This window comes from Octodon degus, unplaced genomic scaffold, assembly GCF_000260255.1.
Source record: "Octodon degus isolate 3935 unplaced genomic scaffold, OctDeg1.0 scaffold00178, whole genome shotgun sequence".
In the NCBI taxonomy this organism is placed as follows: domain Eukaryota; kingdom Metazoa; phylum Chordata; class Mammalia; order Rodentia; family Octodontidae; genus Octodon; species Octodon degus.
In genome coordinates, this window is record NW_004524754.1 from 1,206,726 (window position 1) to 1,219,886 (window position 13,161).

Here is a 13,161-nt window from a genome sequence, read left to right on the forward strand (position 1 = left end):
ATTTGATTCTTTACTGCAGATGTTATTAATTCAGGAATTTCTGTTTTTATTTCCAATCTGAGTTCCTCTATACCTTTCTGCAGCTGTTTTTTTTTTTTATTTCAGAAACCATTGATTCCTTGCTTTCAGCTTTGTGATTCCTAGTTTGTTCTGTGTTAATGTCCTCTGCACTTGTTACGGTGGGCTTGGGTTCTGAGGTTGCATTTTGTTCCTTCTCATCATTTTGTTCAGCACTGTCTTCTGACCTTTGTTGGAGATCTTCATTGTAGTTATAACCTTAGCACGTACTGAAGTTCAGGTTCAGATCTACAAAGTTTGGATTTATCCAGCTGTGCCTGGCTTGGGTCTGGCTGCTGTGCTCAGCTCCTTCCTGCTGCTGCCCTTGAGGGGGAACCTGTTATGTCCCTCTGGCAAGATTTTCTGCTCCTGGACTAGCTGGGTTGTTCTGTCCTCTACACTCTCTGCAGGGATTGCAGCTGCAGGGTTACACCTCAGGCCTGTATGCCAGGCCTGAGCTGAGTCTGGAGGGGACAAGGTGGAGTAGTGGGGAGAGGCAGCTCTCCCACACACTCACCGAGTCTGGGCTAGGACTGGATCTGGGAGTTCGAGGAACGCAGCAGAAATTCCTACTGGGTGGGGGAGGTGCTGCGGAGTGGTGGGGGGTGTACCAAGGGGGTGGAAGAGGGTCTCACCCATGCTGCGCCTGGGCTGGGACCAGTAATAGGTCCTGCCGGCGCAGGGTAGCCGAAGCTCTCCCACACTCTCACTGGACCTGGGCTAGGACTGGGTCTCTCAGTTTCCCTTTTCTAGAACAGGAAGTAGGAGAGCTCACAGGACCCCTCTCCACTAGCCTCCTTTCAGGCTGAAGGATTTGAACCAGAAGAAACTACACCTGGGCAGCACTGCCTCGAGGCATGCTGCTCTGGGAGGGTTTCAGTTGCTATAAAAATATGTGAGCCTGGGTATTTGGTAAGGAAAAGAGGTTTATTGCACTGCACAGTTTTAGAGGCCAACAGGTAAGAGATTGGGCAGCCTCATCTGAGAGCAGCATGGCAGGACTGCAAACATGGAGCGGGCTCACTTTTTTTTTTTTTTTAATGTATGTGGTACAAGGTCTTACTATGTAGCTCCAGCTCTTAGTGATCCCCTTGTTTTCAGCCTCCCCAGCACTGGGATTATAGGCATGCGCCACCATACCTGGTCTTGGTGGCCAGCTCAGCATGCTTGGGGGTGGGGCTGGCACTTGTGGTGCTGGGGATCGAACCCCAGTCCCTGAGCTTGCCTAAGTAGGTGCTTAAGGTGCTTAATCTGCTGAGCTATCTTGCTGGCTGTGGGCTCACTTTTTAATAACCTATGCTTTGGAGAATAAATCCGGGTTGTTGAGACCTAATGGCCTCCTGGGGGACAGGCATTGATCCCTTCCATGGGCAGAGCCGCCACAACCTTCCTACCTCCTGGTGGTCTCAGGTCTTCGAGGTTCCACCATGGCCTATGCTGTTCCCTCTGAGATTGAACTTCTAGCACGTGAACCTTTAAGACCACAGCCGATCCAAATGATGGGGAAAGAAGGGAGGGTTGCTAAGAGGCCAAAGAAGATGTGAGCCCAGAACCTGGGAGTTTCAGAGGATTAGAAGAAGAAAGGAAAAAAAAAAGAAGTAGAAAGGGGGTCCATGAGAGCAGGCAGTGAAAAGGGCAGAACTAGGACCATGCCCTCCTGAGGAGACTAAGGGAAGGAGGAGTCCCAGCTGGTATTCCTGGGATTGGTTTGTGAACCTGGCAGATATTGCCAAAATCTGAAAGTCCTTATATGAGATGGGGTAGTGTTTGTATGCAGACTGTGTGATCCTCCCATATAGTTTATTTTTTAATTTTATGTATTTGGTAAAGGGTCTCACTACACAGCTCTGACTTGTAGTGATCCTCCTGTCTCAGCCTCCCCAGCCCTGGGATTACAGACATGCCGCACCACACCTGGACTTGGTCGCTGGCTCAGCACATCCTGGAGCTGGGCTGGCACTGCATGTGGTGCTGGGGATGGAACCCTGGTCCCTGCACTTGCCTAAGCGCTTAGTCTGCTGAGCTATCTCACAGGTCCCTCTCATATGGTTTAATTCTTCTCTGGATTACTTACAGTAAGTAGTGTGTAGATAGTTGCTACAGTGTATTATTTAGGAAACAATTGCAAGGAAAAATGCATGTGTTGGTTATAGATGCAAATGTATGAAAACTTCTGACCTGGGGTTGTTGAATCTGCAGAGGCAGAACCCTCTGCTGGTGAGGGCCGATGGTCACTGCGTGCAGTGCTGACTTGATTTTTCGGCTTCAGCTCAGTGGTCATCTCACTGCCTTCGTCTGGCTATGGTTTCTGAGTAGTTTCTCTCTGGAACCTTAACACAACACCATTAGGCAGGCAGAGCTTACTTTTTTTAGTAAATAATTTGAGGCACAGAGAGATGTTCACGTTGTCAAGTCATCTAGCAGGCGAGCAGAATGCAGGGGTTGGTGAGCACTGCCTATTTTGCCGAGAGCAGACTGTTGAGTTCGTTGATTGTGGGTCCTGGTGATCGGTGATTTCATGAGGAGGAAAGAAGTTAGTCTATAGGAGATGGAGATGGCTTGGGGGACAGCAGCTGCCACCAGCTGCGTCACTGCAGTAGAGGAGGTGGCAGCTGTCCTGCAGCAGTCCCTGGGAGAGCAGGGCTCTGTTCTCTTGCTGGTAGAGGGCCGTGTCCTCTTCTGGGCCAGGTTAGAGCCTAGTGACCACCATCTCATTCCACTTTATTTGGGGAACTGGGTCTCATGGAAAATGTGTGTCCCAAAGAATCCCTGGCTTGTCCGTGCCTGTTCATTTTTGTTCCTGAGTCCACACACTGAAGCATGAGCTTCGCTGGAGCCATGCCCATGAGGTCCATGAGAAGGTGGCAGGAAGGTGCACCCATGTACCCACAGGAAAATGCCTGCGGCCATCCCAGCAGCCCTGTAGAGCAAGCCTGGAGCCAGGAGCCGGCCGGAGCCCTGGTGTCCTATAGAACAAACAAGACAATCATTAACAGCCATCGGCTGTGTATTCAAAATAGCTAGAAGAGAACTTTGAGAGCCCCCAAATGAAGAACCGAGAGGTGTTTGAGCTGCTGGGTGCACTCACTGCCCTGGCTGGGTCATTGCACATGGCGTCCGTGTGTTCTGGTCTCAGCTGGTAGCTCGCAAAGGCATGTACTTCTTGTGCCACAGCTAAAAATAAAACAAGACTGAGAACTTGATGCGAGGTCTTATGCTGGATGCTAGGGATATAGTGGTAAGCAAAAGCACTCATGGCTTCTACCTCCCGAATCATGAGTCCAGTGAGAGGCAGGTGTCACCCAGTTACAAGGGTGGTCAGTCAAAGGATGAAAACAGCTGGTTTGTGGGAGCTTGGGGTGGGGCAAAGGGAGCTGTGTGTGTGTGTGTGTGTGTGTGTGTGTGTGTGTGTGTATTGGGGAGAATCAACAGCTTTGGCTTAGGTCAAAGCAAAGTGTGCAAAAGCTTGTGGTCAAAGGTTGTGCTAAAGGTAGCAGTGCTCCCTTGAGATTCAGAGACAGCTGTGGGCTGGAAAGGGAGAGGGCGGGGCCGACAGGTCTTAGGGAGGTTTGCTCTCTACCTGAAGACCTTTGAAGTAAAGGCTGTGGAGGGCTTCAATCAGGAGACAGCATAATCAGATATAGATTAGTGGATACGTGGTTGCCAACAGGAGTGTTGTAGAGGAGGCCAGGATAGGTGCAGAAACATCAGTTAGGAGACTTCGGCATTGGCCAGGAGGGGGTAGCTGATGGAGACAGAGGTGCGGATATGGAGGAGACAAAGCCCGAGGGCTTGGTGGTGGACCTGGTGTGGAGAGTGAGGCACAGGCAGGATCAGGGATGAGCCTGGAGAATTGGACCAGTGGATGGTGGTACAATCCCTGAAGCAGCTCTAAGAGAGGCCTGGCTTGGCGGAGGACTGTGCAAGGTTTGGTACACTGAACTTGAGGTGTCCTCGAGACCCTGAGTGAAGCTATTCTGGAGTTATCTGTTGGTGTAGGCCCGGGGTTCCAAGGATGGACAAGTGCCGCTCTTAATGTGAATCACCTCTGTCACTGGCATGGGGGACGGGACGGCTGCACAGTGTGAGGCTCCTGGAGGGCCCAGAATGAGCCTGGGGACACAGACAAGGAAAGGTGGATCCCAGAGGGAAAGGCAACCAGGGAAGTAGGGGGAAAAGGTGTGGGGGGATATTTTCTAAAAAGAATGAAGGAGTCAAGAGTGGTAACACTGAAAGGGACCAAGGAAGAAAAAAAATTAATAAAATGATTCAGTGGGGCTGAATCATGGAGGCTGTTGGTGACCCTGGGAAGCCACGCCTCAGGGACTGGTGGATCTGGAAGCCTGGCTGGAAGGAAGGAGAGTGGAAGGTGAGGACACAGGACAGCAAGGTAGACAGCTCTGTTCTCTGCAGCTACTGTGAGGATGGCTTCATGCACTGCACCGCGAGCGGAGCCCCTGGGAGCCTGCCGGACGTGGCCCTCGGGAGCCCCCTCTCTCACCGCAGTGAGTACCTGCCCCAGAACCGGCCCTCCCTCTCTTCCACCCAACTCCTCATGCAGATCAGGGAGGGAGCCCTGTGGGTTCAGGGACAGGTCTGGCCTTGTGCTGGCTTGCCACGATGTCCGGGTTTGTGTGGCTGACTTTCACGGCTAGGCATGCCTTTGCATGGTGAAGCCAGGTAACTGAGGTAAGAGGTATTTCATACTGTGGGAGGGGAAAGATCAGCTTACCCATAGGGTGAGTCCAGTGAGACCTCTACTGTGCCCAGGGTGACCTTAGTCTAGTGCAAGCTGGGAGTGAGATGGTCACCACAATTATGATGACAGTTATTGCTCTCTGTGGCCTCTTGCTTCCTGTGGACATGTGGATAAGGACATCTCTTTGAAGACTACTTAGATGGGTTTCAAAGAAGGGTCTGGGCCAGTTTCTCCCAGTTGAAGGTTCTGATAGTGGCTGCGTTGTTCAGGATAGGCAAGGAGGAGAGCGGCTGGCCCTGGGTCAGTGAGATCACATCCTTTTTCTCTCCGGGGGCTGCATCTGCTTCCAGGGGGCCACCCTAGCTCAGAGAGGAGGCTTAGGGCAGCAGGGGCATAGTGGGCTGTTTCCCTTCTCTGCCTTTCCCCTTCCCTGGGCATTCTCTCTGTCCAGATGGCCCAGCTCGGTGCCAAGTGTCCCGGCCACGCTGGGCGAGGCTGGGTCTGGCTTTCTGCGTGACTGCCTGAGAGCATCTCAAGAGCTGGGCAAGACCCTAAACAGAAGGCTGGCTCAGAAGTTGAGATGAGCACATGTGACTTGAAGGCCAGGAGGTCCTCTGGCTCTCCTCCCTGACTCTTGTCATGTCCCCGATTCCTACCCCTCATCCCATTCTTCAAGTTTGACCTGCCTTTGATACGCCCCTTGTGCAAAGTCTTCTAGCCTGGGAACTGGAAGATATCTTCTCTTTTGCAAAATCAGGATACTCTTAGCATTCATGCAGATTAGGGAAAGCCTTTCATCTCTTGGAGTTTCTGTATAAAATGAGGCTGGAAATTCTGGCTTTCCTGCCAGAGGAGATGGTGAATGGCATAAGCGCTCCTGAAGGCAGCAGAAAGAAAAAGAGGGGTGTCATGCCAGCTCCTCACCATACCCAGTTCGCTGTTGAGACCTGGTGACTGCCAGTAGAGAGGATCTGTAGAGGACACAGAAGGCAAAATACCTGCTCTCTCAGAGCCACATTTCCGTGGGTGGCAGGGGGTGGAGTGAGACGTGTGGTCGTGTGCAGTGTTCTTGGTGGATGGGGAGAGAGGCTAGAGTTGGGACAGAGGCTGCACTGAAAGTAGTGCAGCCAGGCGGAGGCTGAAGTCCAAGCAGAGACAGTTGAAAGCCGTCTTTGTGGGTCATGGCCTCTCTCCCTGAATAAGCAGTAGTCATGTTAGGAATGGTTTTGTTGGGTTCCACCAAGGCTCTTCTTTTCAGAACCCAAACGCGGTCTCTTATAGGCTGCCCCGGATGGACAGTTGGGTCCAGTTGTTGTGTGTAGGACAAAGCTCACAGGAGCAGACGAGGCTGACTCTCTGGTCCCCCTGGAGGTGGGGCACACCCACTCCCAGGGTGAGCGTGTAGGAGGGAGACCCTGCTGCTCTGCCATTCATCACCCTTTGGTTTTCCTACTTCCAGGCAAACGGAGCCTGTTCTGTCGGGAGCCCATGGTCAAGTTGGTGTGTCCTGCTGACAACCCAAGGGCAGAAGGGGTGGAATGTGCCAAGACATGCCAGAACTACGATCTGGACTGCATGAGCACCGGCTGTGTCTCCGGCTGCCTCTGCCCCTCAGGCATGGTGAGGCCCCTTGCCCCAAGTGGTGGGCACCTCCCTTTCCCTCTAGGGGATTATGGGACCAACCAGAGGAAGAAACAAGGCTGGAGTAGGAGGGAGAGGGTAGGAAGATGTCTGGGGTGGATCCTCATGGGATCTGACAAACATATAAGAGAGAGCCAGGAGAGCCATGGGAAGCGCTGAAAGTATTTCTAGAAAATACAAACAGAAACAGGCATTTCTACCAGACTCTCCCCAGTGGCCACATTCCATGTGGGTGAAGGTATAACCCACATCTATTTGCATATTATTTGCATACATGTGTATAACTTTGTATTTCAAGAGAAGACATTGAGTCCTTCCTATGCACTGGTGAACCATTAAGAGTCGTGTCCATGTGGAGCTGTTTCCCTCCTCTGGAAAATACGTTTCAAGGTCTTGGCCAGCTCTCTATGTCTTGTGTTTTGGGTCTGTGACTACAAATGTCCATGGAGGTCATGTCACCTACCAGGGTTCAAGGATGTCCCCTAAAGAAAGGATGGAGACCTTGACTCGCTCCTGTCCCCATGGAGTAGGTTCAGGATACATCAGTGAGAGGCACAGGTGATTTATTGGCAGAATTAGACAGTAAGGGAACAGAGAGGGGCCCACTCTGTGGAAAAGGCTCAGACCAGCCCATTAGCAAAGAGTGGGACCAGTGTCGTGGGGCACTTGGGGGGCTGAGGCCTGGGTGGCCTGGGAGCTCCTGCGATGCCTTATGTTAAGGGGCAGTTTAGTTCCCATGAACTGATTGTTCTCACTTGGAAAGTGGCAGCCTTGGTTCTGCTGGGGGTAATTGCTTCTGCTTGGGGGATGTGGCCTCGTCATGGGGTGATCTTGAAGGCTCTGCTTTTCCTGGGACCCAAGGTGATTACAGGTTTAGGAAAACTCTGGGTATCCTTTCCCAGGGTCTGAAACCAGATATGAAAGCTGGCAGTTGGATAATCCTATACATTCTGAAGATTTAGTCACCCTTATCTTGGTGTCCTCAGCCTAGAGCAGGCATGAGTGAGGGTAGGTGAGTTGGAGGCTAACAAACCTTGTAAGAAAGATACTTCATGAGGGGTTAACATGCCCACGTGCAGAGCTGAGCAGAGAGTGACCCAGAGTTTTAAAGCAATAAGGGAGCCATAGAAAATGAAGGAGAGATGCCAAGCTATCCCGCTTTTAGTTACCCACTAGACACCTGCAGGTCCAGCCTGTGGGTCCCAGTTACAGCCACGCATGTCGAAGGCTGTACTATTTTGCATCGATATAGATCCTCTATACATCTTCCAGAATTGTAGCTGCTGGCATGGCCAAAGCCTCTGTAACCTCCCTCTAAAGTCTAATCTCAGGTGAGTTTTTTGAGAGATATACACATATTATGGTCATCACCCTGAACAATGATGCTTCTGGTCTTTTTTCTTGCAAATACATCTTATCTTGTAGATTTCCCTGATTCTAATCCCTGATACCCAGAGTGAGTGGGTAAGGGCCAGCACTATAGAGGTCTGGCTGGAACTGTAGGGAGTCTTAAGGACACCCTAGACTCAGCTTGGGTTGTGAGCTGCCCACGTTTTGTAGAGGGAACTTGGACTTGTTGGCAGGGTCCTGTAGGAGGGCAGGGTGGAGGTGGGGGTTTGAAGAGGTACAGGGTAAATATGGTTTATTCTTTCTCTTTAGCCCTTTCTTCTCTGAAACACAGATATCAGCCTTTATCACTTCTCCCCTGGGTGCTCCCTCTGTCTTAGGCTTAGAGGGTTTTGGAGCTATCTTCTTCTTTTTCTTGGTACTGGGAATCAAACTCACAAGCTCATACTTGCCAGCTGTGTGGCTAAGCTATATCCCTGGCCCAAGACGTTAATGTAGAACTTTATTTTGGACCGAGAATCAAACTTAGCACCTTATGCTTGCCAGGCAGGCACTGGGCCCCAGAGCTACATCCCTGGCTGGAGCTGTCTTTTCTAATGGGAGGCCGGATTGGCCAATGTGTGCGCCAGGCTGTAGGGTATAGTTCTTACCTTTGAAGAAGTGGTATCCACAAACAGCCTATCAGGACAGGGAGCTCAGACTCAGATGGGGCAAGAAATAGGACAGGGGAGGGGAAGGATCCTCTTTGTTCTTTTATCCCCAGGGGCTCTTTTTGTGTATCTCAGAGTTTTGTCAGGACAAACACCCTTGTTCCTTTATACCTGGGGTGGAGGGCTCCTAACATCACAGAAGGTGCACACAAGAAAAGGGACTTCCACAGGGGCTTGTGTCAGCACCAGGAACTCCTTCAAATGAATTCTTTTTCTCCCGAAAGAAGCAATCCAGCTAATTTTACATATGAATAACCACAATAATTGCATTATGATCTGAAATCCCAAATGGAGAGTGAAAAGGCAAGATTTTTTCCATATGAGACCGAAGATTAGGAAAAAACAGAGCTTTATTAATAAGGCTAGCCATTGGACCCTTCAGATCTGAAATGTCCAGCCTCCTTCTTTGTTTTTCTCTGCTTAAATACTTTTTTGGTTTCCATGGCAACCACAACCCTTGTGGCTGTTGACTCAAGAAGTCTCGGGCTTCTTCCTCTTTGTAATTAGTTCCATTTTCCTCCTATTGATATAGAGGAAAAATGATCTGGGTGGGTGACCTCCAAATGATATAGGGGAAAAAATGAAACTCCCAACCTGAAAGGTACCTGGGACAAGTTCGTGTTCTGTAAAACCAAAGAATGAGTTTTAGGAACTAGTGAAGGTTATGAGAAGAATGTATTTATTGTGGGGAAGGAAAGCTTCTGTCTGAGAGAGGAACAGGAGGGGGTCCCGTGGGGGTTGTCCCCAGGAAGCTGTCTCTTTCAGGGACTTTTATAGAGTAAAACCATGCGGTAAGGTGGGTCTAAGGTGATGGAGAAGACATGGAGGGACACCTCATGCTTAGGTGGGCATGAGGTGGGACAAAACTATGGTCAACCAATGAGATTACAAGCACCGTTACTCAGGTAAAATTAATTAAATCTAGTACCAAATGGGGAAGTGAGTCATGTAGCAAGCGGGCATGAATATAAGACAGGGTGTCTTTCTGTTGGGAGTTGGGTTAGTGACTCTTTAGGGCTCTTTCAAGGTGATTAATACCTATTTAGAATATCAACCTCTGGTGCCCATCCCTAGGGAAGGATGTAGCTGTATTTGCCTCCTCTTTTGTCTTCAGGTGTGGCCCATACTGGAGTGTCTGTCTCTTCCAAGTTGCAAAGTCACCTCGTCTTCTATCTTGTCTCTTTGAGGGCCTGACCCTGTCTGACTGCCTACAATATTTCTATCTAATTTAGCTCCCTACAACACTATCACTTTTATGTTTACAACTTTTTAACAAGGGTGGGGAAGGAGTGAAGGAGTGAGGCCTCTCAGGCGGGATCACGTAGAGATGACTGCCTTAGCATCTCCTTATCTCCATGGTGGCTTAAAGTCTACACCAGAGCTTCATTCGCTAGGACAAACTTAACCCGATGGATAGCCGCTATCCCCTATGAGAGTGGGACCTCAGGCCCACGCCATCAAGCACTCCTTTGACTTCCTGGCATCTCTGGCCTGCATTCTGGGGACACATCAGTCCCATGATGAGAGGCTTTCACCTCCCACTGCAGGTGATTACAAATGTGAAAGCGCAATCCTGAGAGAATGGGTTATTTTCACAACTGCTTCCCTAAGATGCTGACTCATGTGGAAGTCGTTGAGGCCAGACTTGATGGAGCAGAAAAGCTCATGTCCTTTATTCAGTATGCTGGCTATAGCACAGACTTGTGTTTCTGGCCAGAACACAAACAAAATGGAGCTGGAAGTGCTTTGTTTGGGCCTACCTGTGGGCGCAGACCTCATGCTCAGAGGCGGTCCTCTGTCCCCCATGCGAGGGGGTAGTGTTGCAGAATTCAGGAGAGAGCAGGGGTGAATCAGGAGGCTTTACTAGGTGCACACCTGACTCAGCCTCACCTTTGTTCAAAGAACTGAGTGTGGAGCAAAGGAAGGGCTTTGGCGGCCGCGTGCCTGTTGTTAAGGGGGTTGGTGTCAGCATAGAACTTGTGGGCAGGCAGAAGGAGAACAGAGGCAGTTTGTTAAGCTGTGACAGTTTTGTATCTTGGTGTCCCTGCTCAGGCATAACAGGATGTCATGGGAACAGAAGGTTATACAATCTCACTTAAAAAGTCACTGCTTTTATCTATATCAGAACAAAGAACCTCATCTGTAGGGAGGAGGAAGTTTGGGAAACTTGACTTTTCTTTTTTAAGTTCTGCTTCAGGAGGGTGTGGCATATACGGAGGAATAGGGAGGGCAGGGACTCTGTGTTCTGAGAACTTGCAAGTGGGAGGGAAGCTGCCTTCTCCTGTGGGCTGCTCTCTGGAAGCATCAGGACCCCAGGGAGGACGGAGCTGGTGGCCTCGCTTCAGGCCTCACTTGACCACTGTCTGGTTTATGCTCCTGCGCAAGCTTTGATGCCTTCTCTGAAGCTCAGCTGCCTCCACTGTGACCCAGGCACAAAGTTCCTGCTCGGCGCCACCGCCCAACTCCATGCTGGCTCGGGTCCCCCGCGTGTGCACAGAAGCGCTTAAGGCCAGAAGGTGCCACAGAATTGGAGCAGAGGAATAGTTTTGATAAGCAGCCAAGCTCAGATGGAGAAGCTGCCTGGACCATCTTCTGCTGCCCACAGGAGGGGTCTGAGTAGGGACCATTTTGTGTAAATTCCCAACTGTGGAACAGTGCTTCTGTAAAGACAACACAAATGGATCATCAGAAAAGTAAAACAAAAAATGTGACCCAGCAAGTATGAGCCCTTCCCAGTTTTTATCACATACGTTTGATGGGACATTGTCCAATCATTGGTGCTCTTGCACCATCACGGGTCAGCTCAGTCTTTGAGTAGCAGTGTCCTGGGCCAATGGTGGACCTTCCTCCTTCAAGGCCCAGAAGCATTTGGTTCCCGAAATTGGGGGCAAGGAAGGAGACCTTTTCTTTCTGATTTATCCTCGGCCTGGCACCTGTGTAAAGCAGAGGTTTTTGGTCCACCCTGCCAGATGCGTTTTCTCTGCTCCTGCCAATGCCACGCGGGTCTCCTTGCCTGGGAGTAGAGTGCATCATGCTTTTCCTAGGTGGCAACACCATGAAACATGGCCAGGGGAGGATCCTGAGAGAAGGCTGTGTGGGCAGGCTGGGTTCCTGAGTTACTGAACTGAGTGGAGAGCTACTTAAACTCGTTGTGTCTTAATTTCCCCACCTATAAAGCTGGACTGGAAAGGTCTGGAGACCGGGGGAGACAGTGTTCCAGATACGCCACAGGTGCATCATATGTGGTGGCTTAATGACCACTGTCACCATGAGTTCACGGAAGGGAGACTGTGAATCATATTATGAACAAAGATGCTAGAGGAAATAAGCCATCACACACTGGGAGCGAGTTTTCAGGACGCTGGATTCACATAATGAGACCCATCGAGTCAATAAAAGGAAGTGACAGCTCTGCAAGACAGACATCCCTAGTCCTTTTAAAAAAAATCTAGCTCGAAGCATCCATTCCTTTAAGTAAGAATATTACCGTCTTATACCACTAGGTGGCAGCAGAGAACAACCCACCACCCCGCTCGCTCTTGCTAAACTGTTGCTCTTTCTGGAGTTCCTGGGGTGGCAGAGCTGGGAGGAGGCTGCAGGACCCTCCATCACAGGGGAGACTGAGACGGGAAAAAGAGAGCAGCCAGCTGAAGCCCACCAGCCACCTTTCAGCCCTCTTTCAGTCTCCTCCTAAGGGCAGCTACGGGGTGGACTCTCACGCTGTGGGCACAGGTGCCAGCCTGCGGATGCCCACTGCCCTGAGAAGCCAGTGGTCCTGGAGGGCGCGGGCTCGGGCCCATCCAGAGCAGGCCTCCATGTGGGTATTAGAAATCTTACGAGGTGTGTTTTTTTTTAAGCAATCTGGTTAGATACCTTATACCAGAGTGCGATTGATTTTCTATGAAGATTTATAAAGTTTTGAGGCTTTTTGTTTGTTTTTGGCAGTTCTAGAGACTGAACGTAGACAGTGCTGGAGGCTTGGAAAGAGTAGAACTGTCAGGCCAGAAAAACAAAAACCAACCACTGTGAAAAGAACAGAAGCAGGGCCCGGGTCCTGGCGGTGCTCGCGCGTGCTGGGAGAACGCTGCCGTTTGGAGGACGCTAGCAACTTCGGGTTTTGCCCGCTTTCCGATCCTTCGCGGAGCTGATCAAGACCTAGCTGCACGTTCGCAGAGACAGCCACGCCACCTCAGAAAAGCCGAGTTGATTTTCGGGGCTCGAGTGTTTCTGTGTTGAGTCTTCAAAGGACGCCCGTGAATTTGATCTTGGTGGCCCTCTGCTGGCCCAGAGGCCCCACTGCAGGGCGGAGTTGCTGTCTTCACCGAGTGGCCGCGTCCTTCAGCCCGGTCTCCCAGTGTTCTGCTCTGACCTCCTGGGTTTTTCAGTGCAGTCATTAAATATAGCCTCCATTGCCTTTAATTTAAAGCCCTATATACTCTTTTTTATTGTATCACTGTTTTATTTTATTTTTTCCCCATAATTTTGAGAGACAAATAGCAATGAGACAGTTTCAAATCAAATTGGTAGGACAGTTCCAATAATTAACACATCGCATACTGCCTTCCTAGTGGTTATTTGCTGTATAAGATGCAGACACGATATCTTATTTACAAACACTATTAAAACAAATCCCTCTACTCATTAAGAGAATGTAACTATATATCTATCCTAACCATTTTTTAAAAATTTATTTATTTATGTGTGTGT

The 13,161-nt window shown here is 50.1% G+C and overlaps 1 protein-coding gene across 1 annotated transcript in view; it reads left to right on the top strand.

Annotated features, from left to right (window-relative positions):
- Vwf (von Willebrand factor) overlaps window positions 1-13,161 on the top strand; it is a 143,387-nt gene that overhangs the window by 56,825 nt on the left and 73,401 nt on the right. Inside the window, exons 17-18 of the mRNA XM_004643560.2 lie at window positions 4,471-4,562; window positions 6,216-6,376. Coding sequence (XP_004643617.2) covers window positions 4,471-4,562; window positions 6,216-6,376 — 253 coding nt within the window. The remainder of the gene's footprint in view (window positions 1-4,470; window positions 4,563-6,215; window positions 6,377-13,161) is intronic.